The sequence below is a fragment of the Dromiciops gliroides genome, chromosome 2 (genome assembly GCF_019393635.1).
Source record: "Dromiciops gliroides isolate mDroGli1 chromosome 2, mDroGli1.pri, whole genome shotgun sequence".
In the NCBI taxonomy this organism is placed as follows: Eukaryota; Metazoa; Chordata; class Mammalia; order Microbiotheria; family Microbiotheriidae; genus Dromiciops; species Dromiciops gliroides.
This window is the reverse complement of record NC_057862.1, coordinates 289,839,136-289,860,485: the sequence shown is the minus strand read 5'-3', so window position 1 is coordinate 289,860,485 and position 21,350 is coordinate 289,839,136. Positions and strand designations below refer to the sequence as shown.

The window sequence follows — 21,350 nt, the reverse complement described above, 5'->3', positions numbered from 1 at the left end:
AAGCTTGTATCTCTCTTGCAGGTCTGCCTCTTCTTTCAAAACCAGCTATACCGGGGGAACCGGGTAACAAAGGTGGATTCTCGGCGGTTTGCAGCCTTCTGCTCACCCAACCTGCCTCCACTTGCCACCGTTGGTGCTGATATCACAGGTAAGAAAGTACCATTTGGAGGGAAAGCTGTGGCCTCACCCACATTTTCCATGCCCAGGGATTGGTGAGAAGCTGCCTTGCTTCCCCCAATTCATCCTGTGCTCCTTTGGACAAGGGAAGGAAGAACCTGGTCTTCTTATAAGACTGTAGGACTGAGAGCAGGAAATGATCTTAGTTAGAGGTCAGCTAGTGCATTCCCCTCAGGAAACAGGTGCAGAGATGTGAAATTACTTCTAAAGTAACACAGGCTTTTTTTTCCCTTTGGGCAGCTAGGTGACACAGTGGATAAAGCACCAGCCCTGGATTCAGGAGGACCTGAGTTCAAATATGGCCTCAGACATTTGACACTTACTAGCTGTGTGACCCTGGGCAAGTCACTTAAGACTTATTGCCCTGCCAAAAACAAAAACAAACAAACAAAATATAAAGCTACACAGGCAATAAATGTTAGTCTGGGAGCTCTATCAAAACCAGGTCTTCTAGCCTCTTATTCTATGTGCTCCATGTTGCCAACTTTCTCTCATAACCAGACTGAGCCTCTGAGGGAGCAGTTACTTCCTCCTTGAGAATATTCCTTGAGAAGACAGAGGAGGAGGAAAGGCTATTTATCATACCCGAGCCTGAATCCACTTTCATATGTGTCTTAGGAGCAGTTTGATATTGTGTTTGGAGGACTCAGAGACTTATTTGGAACGAATCAATGAATTTCAGAACCTTAGACTAGGGAGGGAGTTTGGGCAGAAAGCCCTTTGACTCTGCCCCAACCAGTGGTCATCCAACATCACAGGGAACTTGTTCCTAACTGAGGCAGCCCATTCTACTTCTGGATAGACATGATGGTTAGGAATCACTGGATTGATCGCATGGAGGAATGAGCACTAGATCAGTGTTGGGATACCTGGGTTTGAATATCAGCTCCAATACCTAGTAGCTGTGTGATCTTGCACAAATCACTTTAACCTGTCTTGCTTTCCCAATTATAAAGTGGGAGTTGTACTACCTGCCTTACCAGGACTATTGGGATGAAGCAATTTAATCTTAAAGACATGTGAGGTAATATTGTCAAGAAGTTTTACTTTATAGAACTGAAACGTGACTTTGCAACCTCCTCCCCCCACCCCCTGCCCCAGGAAAAAAAAACAAAACAAAAACAAACCACAAACCAACCCAAATCCTTGCCATTACTCCTCCTCCTACCCTCTGGGTTGAAGTAATTTTTTTTTTTTATTAGAGTTGGAAGGTCCCTTGAGTCATCTAGTGTAATCTAGGTAACCAGACAGAGCCCAGGGTCTAGGGTCAGGAAAACCTGAGTTCAAATGTGACCTTAGGTATTTACTACTCATGTGACCTTGAGAAAGTCACTCTGTCTTCTGTTTGTCTCAGCTTCCTTAGTTATAAAATGGAGGTAATAATAGCATCTACCTCCCATGATTTTTGTGAAGATGGATTAAGATAATATTTGTAAGGTGTACAGTGCCTAGAATATAATAGGTGCTTAATAAATTAGTGTTTCTTTCCTTCCTCATCTGGAGCTGAGAAGGAATCTTCTCCAGTGCGTAATTAGTTACCCAGTCTTTGCTTGAAGACCTTCTGTGATGGGGCATTTGGGCTACTGGCAAACACTTAGCTTAGGCAGTCATAATTCTTGCTCTACCATTAAGTCCCTCTGACACAAGGCAAGATGCTCACCCAATTTAAACTTCAGTTTCCCTACTTGTGAAAGGTATTCTCAGACTGAGTCAAGTCTTTGGTCCTTCCAGCTGAGGCTATCATTGCTAACAGTGACCCAGGGGAGGACTGGTGAGTAGTTATCATCCTCAGGGAGGAAACTAGGGAGAGACTGGACCTGAGATTTCATTGCTATGGGGAATTAGAAAGTAAGGAAACTCCCTCACTAATGTAGATCCATACTTCCTTTGCATTCTGGTCTTAGATGAATGTCTAACAGTTGTGTCAGATTCAAATAGAAATGGATTGCTAACTGTGGGTGCACCTCAAGGATAATTCTTGGGTCTCTTCCTTCTCCCCTCTTCTCCCTCCCTCCCCATCTGTCCCCCTTCTGTATCAGTTTCCATAGTCTTATCTTCTTTTCTGTTGATCTCAGTCAAAATACATTTATTTATTCATTCATCCATTTGTTTACTCATTCATTCATTATCTATTATCTATCTATCTATTTATCTGTTTGTTTTGTGGGGCAATGAGGGTTAAATGACTTGCCCAGGATCACACAGCTAGTAAGTGTCAAGTGTCTGAGGCTGGATTTGAACTCAGGTCCTCCTGAATCCAGGGCTGGTGCTTTATCCACTGCACCACCTAGCTGCCCCCTCAAAATACACTATGTGACCTGAACAACAACAATAGCTTTATACTAGGCATTGGGATAAAAAAAAAGTAAAAGTTCCTGCCCTTGAGGAACTTCCAGTCTAATGGGGGAGATAGCATGCTAAAATACAAAGCAAGCTTTGTGCGGGATAAATAGGAATTAATAAACAGAGAAGGCACTGGAATTAAGAGTAGTTGGGGAAGGTTTAAGAAGCCAGAGAGATCAGCAGTCAGAGTGGAGGAGTGAGAGCCTACCACACATGAAGCACATCCAGGGAAAATGCCCAGAGCTAAGCCGCTATGTCTTGTTCATGGGACAGCCAGGAGGCTGATGTCACTGGTTTGAAGAGTAGAGGATGACTTTCGGATTTCTATCTAGCCTTGGTCTCCCCCCCAAGTTCCACATCATCAGCTGCCTTTGGTACACATTTCTAACTGGGTCTCCTCTAGGCATCTCAAAGTCAATATGTATAAAACAGAACTGATCGTTCCCCCCAAACCTACTTCTCTTCCAAATCTCCCTATTTCTGCCAGGGGTGGTGCTGTCCTTCTAGTCACTCAGGTTCACTATCTTAGTGGCATTCTTTTTTTCCTTTTTGGAGGGGGCAATGAGGGTTAAGTGACTTGCCCAGGGTCATACAGCTAGCAAGTGTCAAGTGTCTGGGGCTGGATTTGAACTCAGGTCCTCCTGAATCCAGGGCCAGTGCTCTATCCACTGCGCCACCTAGCTGCCCATCTTGGTGGCATTTTGAACTCACTCTTACCCACTCCCCAGATCTACCAGTTGCCCAAATCTTGTCATTTCTGCCTCTAGAACACTTTTCACATCTACCTTCATTTGACTCACACAGCCACCACCCTAGTTCAAGCTATCATTACTTTTTTTTTAATAAATTATTTTTTTCCTGTTACATGTAAAGATAGTTCTCAACTTTTGTTTATACAAGCTTTACAATTTCAGATTTTTCTCCCTCCCTCCCCCCTCCCCTAGACAGCAGGTAATCTGATATAGGTTTTATATGTATGTGTATATATATATATATATACATAATAACATTAAACATATTTCAACATTAGTCATGTTATAAGAGAAAAATCAGAGCAATGACAAAAAACCTCAAAATAGAAAAACAACAGCACCAAAAACAAAAGAAATAGTATGGTTCATTCAGCATCTATACTCCACAGTTCTTTTTTTTTTTTTTCCTGGATTTGGAGATCCTCTTCTATCATATCATTACTTTTTACCTGGACTATTCAGTAGTGTTCCTGCCTCAGGTCTCTGCCGTCTCTCATCTATTCTCCACTCAGCTACCAGAATGATTTTTCCTAAAGGGCAGGTTCAATTGTGTCACTTTCCTACTTAATAAAAGTCAAATATACATTCCTCTGTTTGGTGTTTAAAGCCTTTCATGACCTGCTTCCATTCTATTTTTCTAGCCTTGTTCTGCATTATTCCCCTTCACACAAACTGTCATCCAGTCAGGCTGGCTGCCTTGCTGTTCCTCATTCATGGTTCTTCATGCCCTACCTCATAGACTTATCTCCATGCACAGAAGAGACTTATTTCTTACCTGCCTCTTATAATCCTAAGCTTCCTTCAAGGCTTACTTATGACCCACCCCTTACATTGAAGTCTTCCCTCATCCAAAAAAAAAATGATCTTATGCTCACCTTTATATGTACACGTTCTCTCCTCCCAGGTAGATTGTAAGGTCCTTGAGGTCGGGAACTGTTTAATTTTTCTCTTTCTAACCCTAGTGTCTTGCACATAATAGAATTTGGTCATTTCAGTCATGTCTGACTCTTCTTGGCCACATTTGGGATTTTCTTGGCAAAGATCCTGGAGTGGCTTGCTATTTCCTTCTCCAGCTCATTTTGCAGAGGAGGAAACTGAGGCAAGCAGGGTTAAGTGACTTGCCCAGGGTCATGTAGCTAATAAGTGTTTGAGGTCAGATTTGAACTCAGATCTTCTTGTCTTTAGGCCTAGCTAATTGGAAGAGGCCTTAGAATCACAAAAGCCATAAGAAATGGAAGGAATGTTAAAGATTATCTAGTATAGTCATTTCATTGTACAGATTGAATATATAGAAATACAGGATAGGGAAGGTACTTGCCCAAGGTCACACAGTCAATGTAAGAGTTGGGATTGGAATCCATAACTCCATCTTTGTGTTTTCCAAAGATGTGAGAAATGTAGCTATCTATCCAATTACGGTTGGGAAGAGGATCCCCATCCTTTTCACAGTGCCATTTTTCTTTGATTATCTGTGCATGCATGTGTACACACATGCAGGTAGATTTTAGGGCTTTCTCCTCATGCTACCTGTAGGTATATGCTCAAAAAAAATGCAAAATTGGGGCAGCTAGGTGGCGCAGTGGATAGAGCACTGGCCCTGGAGTCAGGAGTACCTGAGTTCAAATCCAGCCTCAGACACTTAACACTTACTAGCTGTGTGACCCTGGGCAAGTCACTTAACCCCAATTGCCTCACTAAAAAAAAAAATAAATAAATGCAAAAGTGTTTTGATGTAATGGAAGCCAAAGAAAATTTGAAAGCAAGTTTTACCCTCCAATATTATAGGTAAATAATATTCAGGGTTAACATTGTCTGAAACTATGTCCTTATTCTTTTATATTAACACAGATTCAGTTTAATTCATTTTAATTAGCAACTAGTTGGGCAGTTAAATGGCACAGTGGATAGTGCTGGGTTTGGAGTCAGGAAGACTCATTTTCCTGAATTCAAATCTGGTCTTAGACACTTACTAGCTGTGTGACCCTGGGCAAGTGAGCTAACCCTGTTTGCTTCAGTTTCCTCATCTGTAAAACTAGCTGGAAAAAGAAATGGCAAACCACTCCAGGATCTTTGCCCAGAAAACTCCATAAGGGGTCACAAAGAGTCAAACGTGACCAAAATTCCTGAATTAACAACAATGGTAGGTACAAATCTGCATGATATTCCATGTGTGAAATCAGCTGTGCTCTCAAGGAGTTGATAATCTAAAAAGAAAAGAAGCATATACACAAATAGCTAGGGTATGAGACAAAATACACCAAAGGTCAAAGGGGGAAAGAAAAGGTCAAAGGAAAGATTGAGTTCAAGTGCTGTAGGAGGGTTTGAAGAAGGAGAAATCCTTTTCAGTTGGGGGGAATCAGACAGAGGAGGTAGCCCATGACCCTGGCCCTGGAAGAAGTGAAGAATTTCAGTAGGGAGCAGCCTGCATACATGTATGGTGGTAGGAGAGAGCAGGGTGCAGTTGGGGAGCAGTGAGTTTGCTTAGACATAGACTGTGGGAAAGGGAGTGATGTGAGATAAGACTGGAAAGGTAGCTGGAACTAGTTTGCATTGGGGCTTAGATGCCATTTAGCTATGAGAAATTACTAGAACAGCTGGGTTGAATTTTCTAGAGGGCTCTTTTATGGCCCCCTAACACCTTCCCCTTTCTCCATTTCCCTTCTTCCCCTTCCCAACCCAGGGCAGGTTGGAAGCCCGTGTTTGGCACAGAGTAGGTGCTTAATAAATGTTTATTGATTGATTACTTCCTTACTGGAAGGTGAAGCCTTTCCTAATTGCTGTCCATCCAAGAGGGGAAGGCAACATCTTACTGGGAGTGGGGTTGGGGTGGGGGACTGGGTGGACTACCTATTCTTTGGGATGAATTGCAAATTCAAAACAAAAGCCCCAGCATCTGATGTCCTCCCCTAACCTCTGCTTCCTCACCCACCCCTCCCAGCTAAGCTGTGGTCTTCTTGCTTTGTCTTGTTTCCTTCCTCTTTGAACAACCCAGTGATTGTCACTCATTTATTTGTAGCATACATCATCAAATCCCTGAGTCAGAGACTCAAGACAACAGTAGAGACAGAAAGGATCTACCTGGGACCTTGGGCAATTTCCTTCCCCTCTCTAGGTCTTAGTTTACCCATTGGTGAAAGTGAAGATTGGACTAGGTGAGGGGTTCTTAACCCTTTTTGTGTCCTGGACCCCTGTGGCAGTCTGGTGAAGCCCATGGACCCCTTCTCAGAACAATGTTTTTAAATGCATAAGCTAAAAAATCCATAGGTTTACAAAGGAAACGAACTTTTATGAAATACAGTTATCTATCTATTTAAAAAAAAATAAGTTCCCAGATCCCAGGTTAATAATCTCTGGACTAGAGGGTCCTTGATGTTCTAGGATTGGAACCTTAGGGATGCTTTATTTTTGTTTCACAGGCAGAGAAACAGGCCTGGAGATGACTTACCTGATGAGTCAGGGGCAGAGGCAGGACTGGAAAGTCCAGGTCTCCTGACTTTTAATTCCTGTCTCTTTTTTCTCCACCATACTCATTGCTTGAGTTGCTGGGATACAGATTTCCAGATCTTTGAGGTCTGGAGCCAGAAGTGTATTTTTTGGCTTGGTGGCTGTACCCAGCCCCAGCTGTGGACGTGGGAAGGTGATGGTTTGTTCTAATGCTTTTGTGGACAACGAAGGCGTACTCCTTTATGGGCTGTCTGGGTGGATCCCCCTCTGACTATGGCCTGAACAGTGCCCTCCCATGGTCCACCCACTTGGCAAGGGATCTTGGACATTCCTTCCCTGTGCCAGGCTAGTTTGAGGAATCTCTTGGCCCGCTGGTGATTTCTATGACTTATATGACAAGGTTGGAGGTGACTTTGTCCCATAAAGTGGGAGGTGAGGGGAGAAGGGAAGGGAAGAAGGATTTATCAGTTACCTACTATGTGCTAGGCACTCTGCTAAGACCTTTGCAACTTCTCAATTATCTAGTCTAACTCTTTTCGGGAAGCTAGGTGGTGCAGTGGATAGAGTGCCAGGCCTGGAGTCAAGAAGACCTGAGTTCAAATACAGCCTCAGACATTTACTAGCTGTGTGACTCTGGGCAAGTCACTTAACCCTGTTTGCCTCAGTTTCCTCATCTGTAAAATGAGCTGGAGAAGGAAATGGCAAACCACTCCAGGATCTTTGCCAAGAAAACCACAAATGGGGTCAAGAAGAGGTGGATGTGATTGAAAACAACTGAACAACAAAGGAGGTTAATCGTGTGTGTGTGTGTGTGTGTGTGTGTGTGAGAGAGAGAGAGAGAGAGAGAGAGAGAGAGAGAGAGAGAGAGAGAGAGAGAGAGAGAGAGATCAGCTTGGCCCTGGCTAGACTACATGGGAGGCCAAAGTAATAGAATTTCAAAATTGGAAGTAACCTCAGATTGTCCAGGCCAACCCTGAGAAGCAGTGTGATCATGTGGAAAGAAGGCTGGCTCTGGAATTAGAGGACCTGAGTTCAAATCCAGGCTCTGCTCTGTTTGCCTTGATCATAACTACATAACTACTATGGGCCTCAATTTCTTAATCTATACAATAACCAGCTCTAAGTCTATCTCCTGATTTTACAGATAGGAAAACTGAATCCTAGAAAGAAAAGACACTTCCCTAGGCAGCTAGGTGGCACAGTGAATAGATCACTGGGCCTGGAGTCAGGAAGACCTGAGTTCAAATTCAGCCTTAGACACTAGCTGTGTGACCTTTAGCAAGTCAACTAACCTCTTTATTTGTCTCAGTTTCTTCAACTGTAAGATAGGGATAATCATAATTCCTACCTCCCAAGGAGTTTTAACGCTCAAAGCGGGTCAATATTTACAAAGTGTTTAGGTGCTAGATACATTTTTTTTGGTTGATTAGTCATGTCTGACTCTTTGTGACCCATGTGGGGTTTTGGCAAAGATATTGGAGTGGCTTGCCATTTCCTTCTCCAGATCATTTTACAGATGAGGAAGCCGTGACAGAGTTAAGTGACTTGCCCAGGGTCACACAGCTAGTAAGTGTCTGAGGTCATATCTAAAGTTAGGTGCTTAGGTACTCCATCCACTGTGCCAGCTAGCTACCTTATATAAGTTATTATTATTCCTCAAAGTCACAGAGCAAGTTGTCAGTAGAGTCAACAGTGGGGAAAAAAAGCGTCTGAACAGAACTGGGATAAAACATCTGTATTCCTTAGGGAAGGTTTGAAAATTATAACTCTACCCACCTAAATTCAGTGACAACACAAATACAGTTTTCCTTTTTTTTTTTTTTTTTTCCGGTGGGTTAATGAGAGTTAAGTCGCTTTCCCAGGATCACACAGCTAGTAAGTGTTAAGTATCTGAGGTCAAATTTGAACTCAGGTCTTCCTGAATCCAGGGCCAGTGCTTTATCCACTGTGCCACCTAGCTGCCCAATTTTACCTTTTAAAAGTATAATTTACTGGGGTTAATAAACTGTCTTTCTTATTCTAAATCTAATTCTACATGCAAATGCATCTGGAAATGTTTTCAAAATTCTACAGCTTTATACAGATGTGAGTGACATTTACACAGGAGGTCATAAAAAAAGAACTCAGCATGGGATGAGGAGTTTAGAACTAGAAAGGTGCTTATCTATCTTCTCTAGTCCTGTTCGATTTCCAGGGGAAGAAACTAAGGCTCAAGAAGCTCTTGATGCCCCCTCCCCCCGCTATTTGCCTTTAGGTTTAAATACAGACTCCTTGATTTGGCCTTTCAAGCCCTTCCCACTTTAGCTTGAGCCAGCTTACTCACCTTCAGAAACTCCACTTCCAGCCAGACCAGCCTATTCATTCTTCCCTAAACAGGACATTCTACCTGTGGTCCCTGCACTTTTTTTGGGGGGGGGGCAGGGCAATGAGGGTTAAGTGACTTGCCCAGGGTCACACAGCTAGTAAGTGTCAAGTGTCTGAGGTCGGATTTGAACTCAGGTCCTCCTGAATCCAGGGCTGGTGCTTTATCCACTGTGCCATCTAGCTGCCCTGTCCCTGCACTTTTTTACATACCATTCCCCATGACTAGAATTCTCTCCTTCTTCACCTCTGCCGTTGGGTGTAATCCCAAGCTTCCTTCAAGGCTCAGATCAGTTGCACCCTCCTACATAAAGTCTCTCCCAATCCCCTCAGTTGCTAGTGCCCTCACGTCTGGAAATTGTTTTGCATGAATTTAAAATTTTCATTTCTGTGTCCCTATTGTCTCCTTCCATAGAATGTAAGCTTTCTGAGGGCAGGGGCTGCCTCATTTTTATATTTGTATCTCCAGTGTCTAGCATAGTGTCAGTGCTTAATAAATGGATCCAGTCCTGGGAGTGTCCCTCCTACCTGTGCTCATGTGCTATCTTTGTCCTCCTTTTGAGACGAGTATCCAAGGAGTTAGATGTCTGTGTCTCTGAGATGGGTCTGTTTCTATATTTGGTGGACCCTCATGAGGCCTGGTATAGTAGTAAGACCAGTGGAATAGAATGAACGAATGAATGAGTGAGTGACTGAATGACTGAAGAGATATGAGTAAGGTTGTACAACCAATTAGTAGCAGAACTGACAAGAAATCAGGTTTCCTGACTCCCCATTGGAAGTTGAGTGCAGGGAATGGGACTGGATGAATGGGTAGGGAATAGGCAGAGAGGGAGAGAGAATATTAGTTAGCATTTATATAGTGCCAGTCTTATTTGATCTTTGCAGTAACTCTAAGAATTAGATGATATTGATTCCTATTTTGCAGATGAGGAAACAGACTGAAATAGGTTAAGTGACTTGCCCACAGTCACACAAGTAGTAACTATCTTAAGTCAGGTTTCAAACTCAGGTCTTCCTGACTCCAGGTCCAAGGCTCTATCCACCATACCACCTCGCTATCTGATTATTATTTATTTATTAAGCACTTAACTGTGTGCTATAGTAAGTGCTGGGGATACAATTAGAAGCAAGCAAGACAGTCTTTGTCCTCAAGGACCTTACATTCTAATAGGAGAAGACAGCACATAAAGGGGAGAAATAGGGAGGATGTGGCAGCATGGAAGCTTGGACCCAGGAGTGATAAGGCAAAAGCTGACCTATCAGAGGTGAAGGACCCTGGATTCCAATCCATCCACATGCTTGTTGACTGACTGATCTGCATGCCATGCTCTCTCTTGGGGATATATTTCTGTGGTTCTTTCCCTCCCCCTTTCCTCCCCCCGCTTCTGGTTCCAGCAATGATCTCTAGTTCCTTGAACACTTCCTGGATGCCAGTGCAACACTAAGGCTGACCCTCCATCAGCACTTGGGTCTGCTACATCACCAGTCCCTCTTTGTTTTTGGTCACATATGTGCTTCATGATGCTAGTAAAATAACACCTCCCTGTCTATTGCACTGTGAGATTTACAAAGACCTTTCCCCCACAACACCCCTGTGACGTAGGCAGTGTAGGTGCTAATTCCTGAATTATCAGTGAGAATCTTAGTGGACTTTAGAGACCATTATAGTCCCAGGCACTGATTTTACAGAGGTGGAAACTGAGGCTACAAAGGGGGAAGAGATGAACCCAAGGTTGTGAAGCTAGTAAGTGTTGGACATGGGCTTTGAATGCAGGGCTATTGATTCCAAGTATAAGGGTTCTGTAAAATCCTTGTCAAAAGCAGTCTTATGTATGGATAAGAAAGCATTGTCAAAGGGCAGCTAGGTGGCGCGGTGGATAGAGCACCGGCCCTGGAGTCAGGAGGACCTGAGTTCAAATCTGGCCTCAGACACTTAACACTAGCTGTGTGACCCTGGGCAAGTCACTTAACCCCAATTGCCTCACTAAAAAAAAAAGAAAAAAGAAAAAGAAAGCACTGTCAAATTATCTAGTCCAATTTTCTTTTTTTCTTTTCTTTTTTTTTTTAGTGAGGCAATTGGGGTTAAGTGACTTGCCCAGGGTCACACAGCTAGTGTTAAGTGTCTGAGGCCGGATTTGAACTCAGGTCCTCCTGACTCCAGGGCCGGTGCTCTATCCACTGTGCCACCTAGCCGCCCCCAATTTTCTCATTTTCAAGACAAGGAAACTGAGGCCCTGCTTTAGAAGGGAAGAAATTTGCCAAAGGTCACACAGGCAATAAATAGTAGAGTTCATAGGAAATAGAGTTGGGAGGAAATTTAGAGTTCACCCAGTCTAATCCCTTCCTTTTACAGAAGAGAAACTTAACCTTCTGGGTCTTCCCCCCAGTGAGGCTGGTGGATGAGGTAGCAAAGAGATGGCAGAACATTGGGCGGGAAGTGCCCGCTTTGTGTCTTTGTTTGCCCTTGTCCCAGGACAACTCAAGAAAGGCAAGCTGAGTTGAAAAGCTTGGTTCCCTTCATTGGGAAGGAGGCACTTCCCAGCCTCAGTTACCCTGGGGAGAGATGAGTCACAATCTTCTCTGGTGTTCAGGGTGGCACTTCTTGGTGGCTCCAGTGCCCACTGGCAGAGTGTGGGGGAGTTTGCTGTGTGAATCACCAGCCCTCTGCCAGCTTCCACCTGTCCAAGTCCCAACAGGCTTCAAGAGTCAGGCAGTGCCAAGCCATCAATAAATAATTGGGTGAATGAGTTATTGCAAGGGAGGTAACATGGTGTGGTAGAAAGAACACTGAGTTGGGAGTTGGGGAGACCTGGATCCTAGACCCTTACTTTATCACTGACTTGCTCTGTGACATTAGTAAAACCACTTCCCATTTCTTGGCCTCAGTTTCTCTCATTTGTGTAATGAAGAATGAGGGAATTGGACTTGAGCAATGGTATCAAACTTAAATAGAAAAGGGGGCCACCATCCCAAGAATCCCTGCAGATCCTATATTGACTTAGTTTAAAAATGCAATCTTATCTATGTTTCATTGTATTTATATTTATTTTGCTAAATATTTCCCAGTTCCATTTTAATCTGCTTGGGGCTGCACTCAGCACTGTTTGTTGTAAGCCCTGTGTTTGGCACCTCTGGATGAGAGGACCTCCAAGGTGCCTTCCGGCTCTCCCAATCTTGGATTCTAGAATCTTGGAAAATGGTGTTGGAGGGACAAGAAGAGACATTCTCTGTCCATGCCCCCCCACACCCCTTTCCATGTTCTGTTTTGATCCTGCTCATTGCCTTTTAGTCTATAAAAGCATCACTTCAAATCTAGCCTGTCTCTACCTTCCATGATTTGGCCAATGATGAGACTGGGGTTTCTAGCTGTGCCTCCTACTTCACCAGGTTTTTGTGCGGAAAGTGCATTTCAAACCTTAAAGTGCTATGGATATGTGAGTCAATATGATGATGATAACAACAGCATATTTTATTACTCTACTTGTCCCTCTTCAGCATTTGCTATCTTGAACTTTTTTTTTTTTTAAGCACCAAGGCATGGTTTGTTTTGTATCGTTTCCTGTTGGTTTGTGTTTTTGTCTTATGCCATCTACTAGGCTTTTGGTTCCGTGAGTGGAAGAACCTTGTTGTACTCATCTTTCTTCTTCTTCTTCTTCTTTTTTTTTTGGTGAGGCAATTGGGGTTAAGTGACTTGCCCAAGGTCACAATAAGTGTCTGAGGTCAGATTTGAACTCAGGTCTTCATGAATCCAGGGCTGGTGCTTTATCCACTGTGCCACCTAGCTATTCCTCTTCTTTCTTTCCAGATCTGTTTTTCCTTTTACCCCTTCCCTCCCGCTCCGTCTTCCCTGACCTGTAATCATCTAATTGGTTCAGGATCAGGACTGGAGCAAAGTGAGACCATCTAGCAGTTAACAAAGGAAGGTTTACTTAGTCAAGGCATGGAAAGGCTATTCAGTAAGGATATACAGGGTTGATTCAGTTGACCAAAGCTTCTCTGCCTCTGTCATCCATGCTAATGCACTGGTCAAGTCTGAGGGCAGAGCTTCTGACTCTTGACTCACTGACTTTTGTATATAGGACACCAAGGAGCTATGTCAACAGTTTAGTCCCTGGGCCAATTAAGTAAATATCTGTAAATGAAAAACTAGCCTAGCCTGTGTGGGTTAGATTTTGCTCATGTAATATCTCTAATACCTCATGTTCAGTGAAAGGATAGTAAGGCTTCTAAAGATTATAATGTCAGTTCAGTGCCAACCCCTCCCAAGCTGGGAAGGTCTTCACTGCAGTCCCAGTGACAAACTATGTTTTGTCTTTCCAGGTATCAGCCTAGCTAAGTGCCAAGAGTTGAAGATTAGCTTCCAGTTGATGAATTTTTTTCTCCCATCAATTTTTTTTAAGTGAGGCAATTGGGGTTAAGTGACTTGCCCAGGGTCACACAGCTAGTAAGTGTTAAGTGTCTGAGGCCGGATTTGAACTCAGGTACTCCTGACTCCAGGGCTGGTGTTCTATCCACTGCGCCACCTAGCTGCCCCTCTCCCATCAATTTTATTGCTGTTGAGTCATTTTAGTGGTGTCAGACTCTTCATGACCCATTTGGGGTTTTCTTGGCAGATACTGGAGTGTTTTGCCATTTCCTTCTCCAGCTCATTTTCCAGATGAGGAAACTGAGGCAAAAAGAGTGAAGTGACTTGCCTAAGGTCACACAGCTATGGTGCCACCTAGCTGTCCATTTTGGCAATAACAACTAATAAAAAGTGTCATAAATCTATAAGGGATTTAAGAGACAATATAATACAAACTCTTCATACCAATAAAGAAACTGAAGCTAGGGAATTTTAGTGACTTGCTCAAGGCAACAATGCTAGTCTCAGAGGCAGCATTTGAACTCAGATCCATTGACTCAAGAGCCAGTGTTTTTTCCACCATGCACAAAAGGGTATGTCTTAGCTCTTTAGAAGTAGAGAGGCAGCGTAAATAGCACTGTGTTTGGGGTCAGAGGACTTGGGTTGGAATCCCAGCTCACAATTTTGGAGATGACCTTGAAGGTCCTCCCCTAGGTGAACATCTCTGCATTTGTGATTCCCCTTTGTACGAAGCACAAGGCTTTGCTTGTACTGGCCAATGGAGAAATATTTGTATATTAATTGAGTGTGACTGCCTCAAGGTCATAAAGCTAACCAATCACAGAAACCCCATCCTCAGACTGCACCAGAGACCTTGAGAAAACCCAGATGCAGAGATAACAAAGCTAATGGAGATTTCCCTGACTGGGCAGACCGCTTAAAAGAAACTGGCAACTTGCCATGTCATTGTATTTTTTGGCCATCCTGATGTTTGATTTCATTGATGAAAGGAACTCCAGGGTGATAAGTCTTCCCGCCAAGGCAGATTGGCCACTCATCTATAACTCAAGTCTAAGAAATTTGCCATAGGGTCACCCCATACATGCTAGAAGCAAAATATGAACCTGGGTTTTCTTGACTCCCCCGTTGGCTAACTATATACACTGCCCTTTGCATAGTAAGGTAAGATAGGGAGGGAGAAAGAATGCAGGACTCAGGGGCAGAGAACAGGGGCCCTCGAAGGTATTGTCCCAGGAAGATCTCACTGTCCCATGAGTACTTACTGAGCACAGCTATCCTTAAAGGGGCCACTCACCTTTCTTGGTTCTTCCACTGACAGTGGCATGTTCAAGGAATACACACAGTGACAATATTGCTGGGTTCTTGGAGAGCCAGCTGTGATTGCTTCCAGTTGCTGAGATTGACTGGGTGTGAGGAGAGAGAGGGGAAGGAAGGGGAAATTCGTGCTCATGGTTAGGGTCAATGGCCCCATCATTTGGAGTCCTTGGCTCTGTGATTGTCTCTGTGCTCTCCTGGCTTTTCTCCCTCTGAGGATGACAGCTGATGAGATGTGTGTGTTTCTGTATCTAGTGGAGGTAGCCTGGTGTAGTAGAAAAACAATTGGAATGGAAAATCAGAAGATCTGGGTTTGAATCTTATCATCTGCTTTGGTGGAAGGAATTTCTTCACCAGGAGTTTCCATATGTTGTTGAAATCAGAGATCTGGTTAGAAAAAAAATGTCAGATTTAAAATAGACTAAAGACTTGCTTTAGACTTGCTTTGGAGGCAGCTGGGTGGCTCAGTGTATAGAGCACTGGGCCTGGAGTCAGGAAGACCTGAGTTCAAATCCTATCTCAGATACTTATTAGCTGTGTGACCCTGGGTAAGTCACTTAACCTCCATTTGCCTTAATCCACTAAAGAAGGAAATGACAAATCACTCCAGTATCTTTGCCAAGAAAGCATCATGGACAGTATTGGTGTGCTCTGGTACACTGGGTCATGAAGAGACATGGCTGAACAACAAAAAAGATTTGCTAGATATGGGATATCAGATAAGTCAGTTTCTCTCTCTGAGCCTCAGTTTCTTCATCAGTAAAATGAGGATGTTGGATTAGAGAGCTGGCCTCCAAATAGGGACTACTTGGGTTCAAGTCTTGCTATTGACACATATTTGCTATGTGAACCTGGCTGGACAATTGATTTAACTTATCAATGATAATATTTGTATAGTGCTTTAGGGTTTAAAAACTACTTTACCATCTCATTTGGGCTTCATAATAACCCTGTGAGGTAGGTACTATTATTATCCCCATTTAACAGATAAGGAAAAAGTCTGAGAGTGGCACTGTGACACGTCTGGGGTCAACACAGCTAAGAAGTGTCTGAGGCAGGATTCAAACTCATGAACTCATATTTTCCTGATTCCAAATAAGTCATTCTGCCCTCTGCCACTTGACTGTCTTTTGCATTATTATTATTATTATTATTATTATTTTTTGCAGGGCAATGAGGGTTAAGTGACTTGCCCAGGGTCACACAGCTAGTAAGTTTCAAGTGTTTGAAGGCGATTTTGAACTCAGGTCCTCCTGAATCCAGGGCTGGTGTTTTATTCACTGTGCCACCTAGCTGCCCCGACTTGACTGTCTTGTCAAATTTCAGTGCTCTAGGCCAATGATGTCAAACTCAAATGGAAATGGGAGACACTAAGGTTTACCTAAGATTTCTGGGGGCTGCATACTGACTTAGATAACCACATATTAATATTATGTGTGTTTTATTGTATTTTTATATATTTTGTTAAAATATTTCCCAATTCTAAAAAAAAAAAATTCCAATTCCATTTTAACCTGTTGGGGGCTCTTGGGAGTGTTGTTGTGGTGGGGTTCACTAGCTAGGGAGGAATCAGAAGAGACCATGTAGCAGATAAGTGTTTGAGCTGAGATTTTAAGGAAACTCGGGATTTTAAGAAATGGAGGTGATGAGGGCATTCTGAACTTGGGGGAAGGATGGCCTGTTGCAAAGCTACAGAGATGGGAGATGGAATGTCATGTGTGAAGAGCAGCAAGGCCGGTTTGTCTGGTCAGTAGAGCACATGACTGAACAATAGGGATTAATATATAATGAGGCTAGAAAGATAGGTTGGAGCCAGATTGTGAGGGGCTTTACATGCCAGAAAGAGGTGTCTGTATTTGATACTCAAGGTAATAGGGAGCCATTGAAGTTTTTTTTAGCAGAGGAGTGACATGGCCAGACTGGTGCGTTAAAAAAAAATCACCTTGGCAGCTGAGTGGAGGTTGGGCTTGAGAGAGGAATGACTTAAGGCAGGGGGCCCAATTGAGTGGCCATTGCTAATATGGGTCTGAGGAGAGGTATATGGATCTGAATGAAAATGGTGGCTGGTGAGTGGAGAGAAGGGGAGGGTCAAGGGTCAAGGACAACACTGAAGTTGCTAACTTGGGTAACAGAAAAGATGGTGATTACTGCTCCTCCCCCCCAGGATTAGGGAAGTTCCAAGGAGGGATGGGCTTTTGGGAAAGGGTCAGCTCTTGTTTATATACCATTGGCTTCTCCATTTTATGACTTCTCAGAAGAGAATTTTAAACTCTCTGACTGACCTCTCTGCCACTCCTACCCCAACTGAGCCTGGCCTGGTGGTTTTTCCCTTGGCGCAGTTGGTATGAACTCAAAAAGAGGCAGTCTCATTTTACCGTCGGAACAAGGAAGTTGGGTTCCCCAGAGGTGAAAAGGACCTCAGGGGTCATCTAGTCCAACCCATCGGGGAAGGGCAGCAGCTCTCTTATCTAAACTTTTTATCTTCCCCAGAACCCATTCCTAAGCACAAAAGTCTTTCTACAACATCCCTGATAAGTGGTCATTCAGCCTCCACTTGAGATGCCCCAGTAATGGGGAACTCACTACCTACCATCTGATGGAGGAAGCTTGGTGGACAGAGCTCTGGACTTCCCAGCACAGGGCGTGACACATCAGAGGATAAAATAAGAATGCCAAACTCCCAAAGCAGCTCATTCTACTTTCAGGCAGCTTTTAATTTGTGAGGAAGCTCTCTTTGTAATGAGTTGAAATCTGCCTCTCAGCAAGGTTTCCCTATTGTTCCTCATTCTTCCATACTTGAAGGACAGCAGTTACATAGTAGATGCTTAATCAATGCTTGCTTCCTTCCTTCTCCCAAATATGACCTCCAGACCTGAACATAGTATGCCGGATGTGGTCTGATCAGGGGAGAGTGCAATAAAATCATCACTTCCTTGTCCTAAACACCATGCTTTTATTAATGGAGCCTTCTACTCCTTTTTGTATTGCCAAACTATTTTTTGGGGGTGGGGCAGGGCAATGGGGGTTAAATGACTTGCCCAGGGTCACATAGCTAGTAAGTGTCAAGTGTCTGAGGCTGGATTTGAATTCATGTACTCCTGAATCCAGGGCTGGTGCTTTATCCATTGCTCCACCTAGCTGCCCCTATATTGCTAAACTATTGACTCAAGTTCTCTAAAAGGCCTGATCTTTTATCACTTGAATGTTAGTGACATTTCCCCCAAATAGGTAGTTGTAACATTGGGTTCAGGTTAGACTAGAGATCTTGGTGTGCGTGTGGGGCAGCTAGGTGGCGCAGTAGATAAAGCACCAGCCCTGGACTCAGGTCAAATCTGACCTCAGACACTTGACACTTACTAGCTGTGTGGCCCTGGGCAAGTCACTTAACCCTCATTGCCCTGAAAAGAAAAGGAAAAAAAAAAAGACTAGAGATCTCTGAACTTCCCACTAGCTCTGACAATCTGTGGTTTGGTGTTAATGCTGGGCCAGTAGATAGGGGTCTGATTATTAGAAGGCCTAGAAAGGTACTTGTAGCATGGGTCATTGCTTTTTCTATTATACTGGAGAAACAGAGGAAGGAGGACAGCCTAGCAGCCATGGTGGACCAGGAAGGATAGTGTGAGAAAAAACATGGCTCTCTTCTTCCATGCCCAGATGCCCAGCCCAGGGCTGAGTGTACAGTAGGCTCTTTTTTTTTTTTTTAGCAACAAACATTTATTTTATATTTTCCAGTTACATGTAAGGGTAGTTTTCAATATACAGTAGGCTCTTAAGATAGAATCGAATCTCTAAATTTTCAGACATGTTGCTACCTTGTAAAGCAGTGAGTTCCCCATCACTGAAAGCACTGAAGCAAAGGTTGACCGGTCTCATGTTGGGGATTTTTTTCAGAGGACTCTTGCAATGGAGGGAAGCAAGAACTAGAGACCTGAGGACTCAAGATTTTTCTGATTCTCTGAGACAGATGTAATCAGCAGAGGGAGGCCCGGGGTGCCGCCTGAGTCTGACATTCCTCTTGTCTTTCCCTGGGGATTGAAGGACCTTGGGTGAGATGTTCTGATTGAGTCACTGTTTATCTATCAGTTCATTTAATTAAAAGCCAGGGGCTGGTTTGTAGGCAGGAATTAAGGTCTGTGTGTAAATATTTTCCCCTTGGAGCCATAACTCTTGGAAAACTGGAAGGCAATGGCACATCGACCCTCGTCTACTGCCTTATCTGGCTTCCCAGCTGAGACAGAATTCCCCTGTTTGAATGATCCTGGCCCCTCCATTGTATGGGCACTGATTGATGGTGGGACAGTGGGGGCCGTTTGTATTCGTAGACCCTGTACCCAGGCGCCCCCCTGCCTATTTCCCAAATCAGTCACCCCTATTTCCCTTGACCTTGAAATGACAATAAATGCATTTTTCTTAATTTATTAGGAAATATAAATGTCTTGGATTTTAATAATCAAGCATGGAACTGCTTTTGATAATAATGTGCTGAGAGGCAGCTTGGAACATGGAAAGAACATTGAGAATCCAGAGACAAGGGCTGGGATCTCTCACTAAGTTGCCTGTGACATTGAGCAAGGCAACTCACCCCATTAAGCCTCAGTTTCCCTATCTGTATGATGAGAGGATTGGCCTCCATGGTAAAGTCCCTTATAGCTTTGACATTCTATGTTCTGTGTTCTACAGTTCTGATATTCTATGTTCTATGATTTTTTTTTTTCGGTGAGGCAATTGGGGTTAGGTGACTTGCCCAGGGTCACACAGCTAGTAAGTGCCAAGTGTCTGAGGCTGGATTTGAACTCAGGGCCTCCTGACTCCAAGGCCAGTGCTCTATCCACTGTGCCACCTAGCTGCCCCTCTTCTATGATTTTTAAGGGCCTTTTCCCTTTGCTAATGTTTTGTGGTTCTATGATTGAAGGTTCCTGCCGGCACTGACCTTTCCTAGTCTGGAGTTTGTGGGTTTCCTTAAATTGAGGCCACCTGAGCAGTGGCATTTATTGTGTGTGGTGACTAATGCAGGGACCCCAGGTCACATCCCATTCCTTGAGGACAGGGACTAGGCTTCTTTCTTTTCAGTGTCTCTCTTAGCAGTAAGCACAGAATCCTTTGCATCTGTTCAGTGCATAGATGCATTGATGAATTTGATCTTCCCTGAAATCCTGGGCAGGCTTTATTAGCTCCAGCTGAAAGAAGAGAAAATTGAGAAGGGAAGTGACTTGTCTAAGGTCTCATAGGGATGTGGGACCAGAAGCAGCACTCAGTTCAGCACCACCTCTGTGCTCAGACTCAGCACATTTTGGGTTAGTAAAAGAGGAAAGGGATTGTCAAAAGTCTCTTCTAAATCATTAATAACTAATTAAATTTAATAATTAATAACTATATCATTAATAACTAATTTCTGTAGCATTTCAGAGTTACAAAGTGCTTTTCTTTCAACAGCCCCTCAGAGTAGGTAGTTCAAGTATTACTATTGGGAAATGAAGGGCTTGGGATATAAGAGGTGGATCTGGAATAAGAAGACTCCAGTTTTAATCCTCATCCACTTTGGCCCTGTTACCCTGGGCAAGCTTTTTAATTTCTCTCAGCCTTAGTTTCCTCATCTGTAAAATGGGGATAATAATAGTACCTACCTCCCAGGCTTGTCATCAGGATCAAAAGTGATGATACGGGGGCAACTAGGTGGCACATTGGATAAAGCCCCGGCCCTGGTATCAGGAGGACCTAAATTCAAATCCGGCCTCAGACACTTGACACTTACTAGCTATGTGATCCTGGGCAAGTCACTTAACCCTCATTGCACCGCCCCCCCAAAAAAAAAACCCAAAGCAAAAAGTGATTATATGTGTAATGCATTTTGAAACATTTACAAGTTCTATATAAATGCTAGTTATTATGGTCTTAATTTTATAGAGAGGGAAACTGGTACAAAGGGGTGAAGTGGCTTGGCTGCAGTCATATAATTAGAAAGTGTTGGAACCAAGATTTGAACCCGGGACTTCTGACCCTGAGCTTAGTGTTCTTATTCCCCAGAGGCTGCTTTGGGCTCTGTGTGGAATAAAGTCCTTCCCCTCAAGGAGCTTACCAACAAATTTAATGATACTTTTAGAGGAGGAAAGGGCCTTAAATCTGGTGAAACCTGAGTAGTGGCCATTCTGCCTCTACTTGACCTGTTTCTCTCACAAGGTTTCTTTGAATATCAAACTAATCAATCAATCAACCAATTAATAAATTGGTTGATTGATTGACTGTATTTGGGGCTGCAGTGTTTCCTTCAGCTTGGAAGAGCAACTGGAAGGTCAAATCCTATCACAACAAATTTCATTTATTGTTTTTGCTTTTTTGTTCAGTCATTCTGACTCTGTGACCTCTTTTTCTTGGCAAAGATACAAGAGTAGTTTGTCATTTCCTTCTCCAGCTCATTTTACAGATTAGGGAAACTGAAGCAAGCAGGGTTAAGTGACTTGCCCAGGGTCACCCAACTAGTAAGTGTCTGAGGCTGTATTTGAATTCAGGAAGATGACTCTGGTCCTGATGTTCTATCTACTGCACCACTGAGCTGCCCTTGTCTTACCTTTCTTTAAACACAAATAATCAGA

The 21,350-nt window shown here is 43.5% G+C and overlaps 1 protein-coding gene across 5 annotated transcripts in view; it reads left to right on the top strand.

Annotated features, from left to right (window-relative positions):
• ASPG (asparaginase) overlaps nt 1-21,350 on the top strand; it is a 140,827-nt gene that overhangs the window by 39,307 nt on the left and 80,170 nt on the right. For all 5 annotated transcript variants that reach the window (XM_043989650.1, XM_043989649.1, XM_043989648.1 and 2 more), the window contains exon 6: nt 22-148. In XM_043989650.1, coding sequence (XP_043845585.1) covers nt 22-148 — 127 coding nt within the window. The remainder of the gene's footprint in view (nt 1-21; nt 149-21,350) is intronic.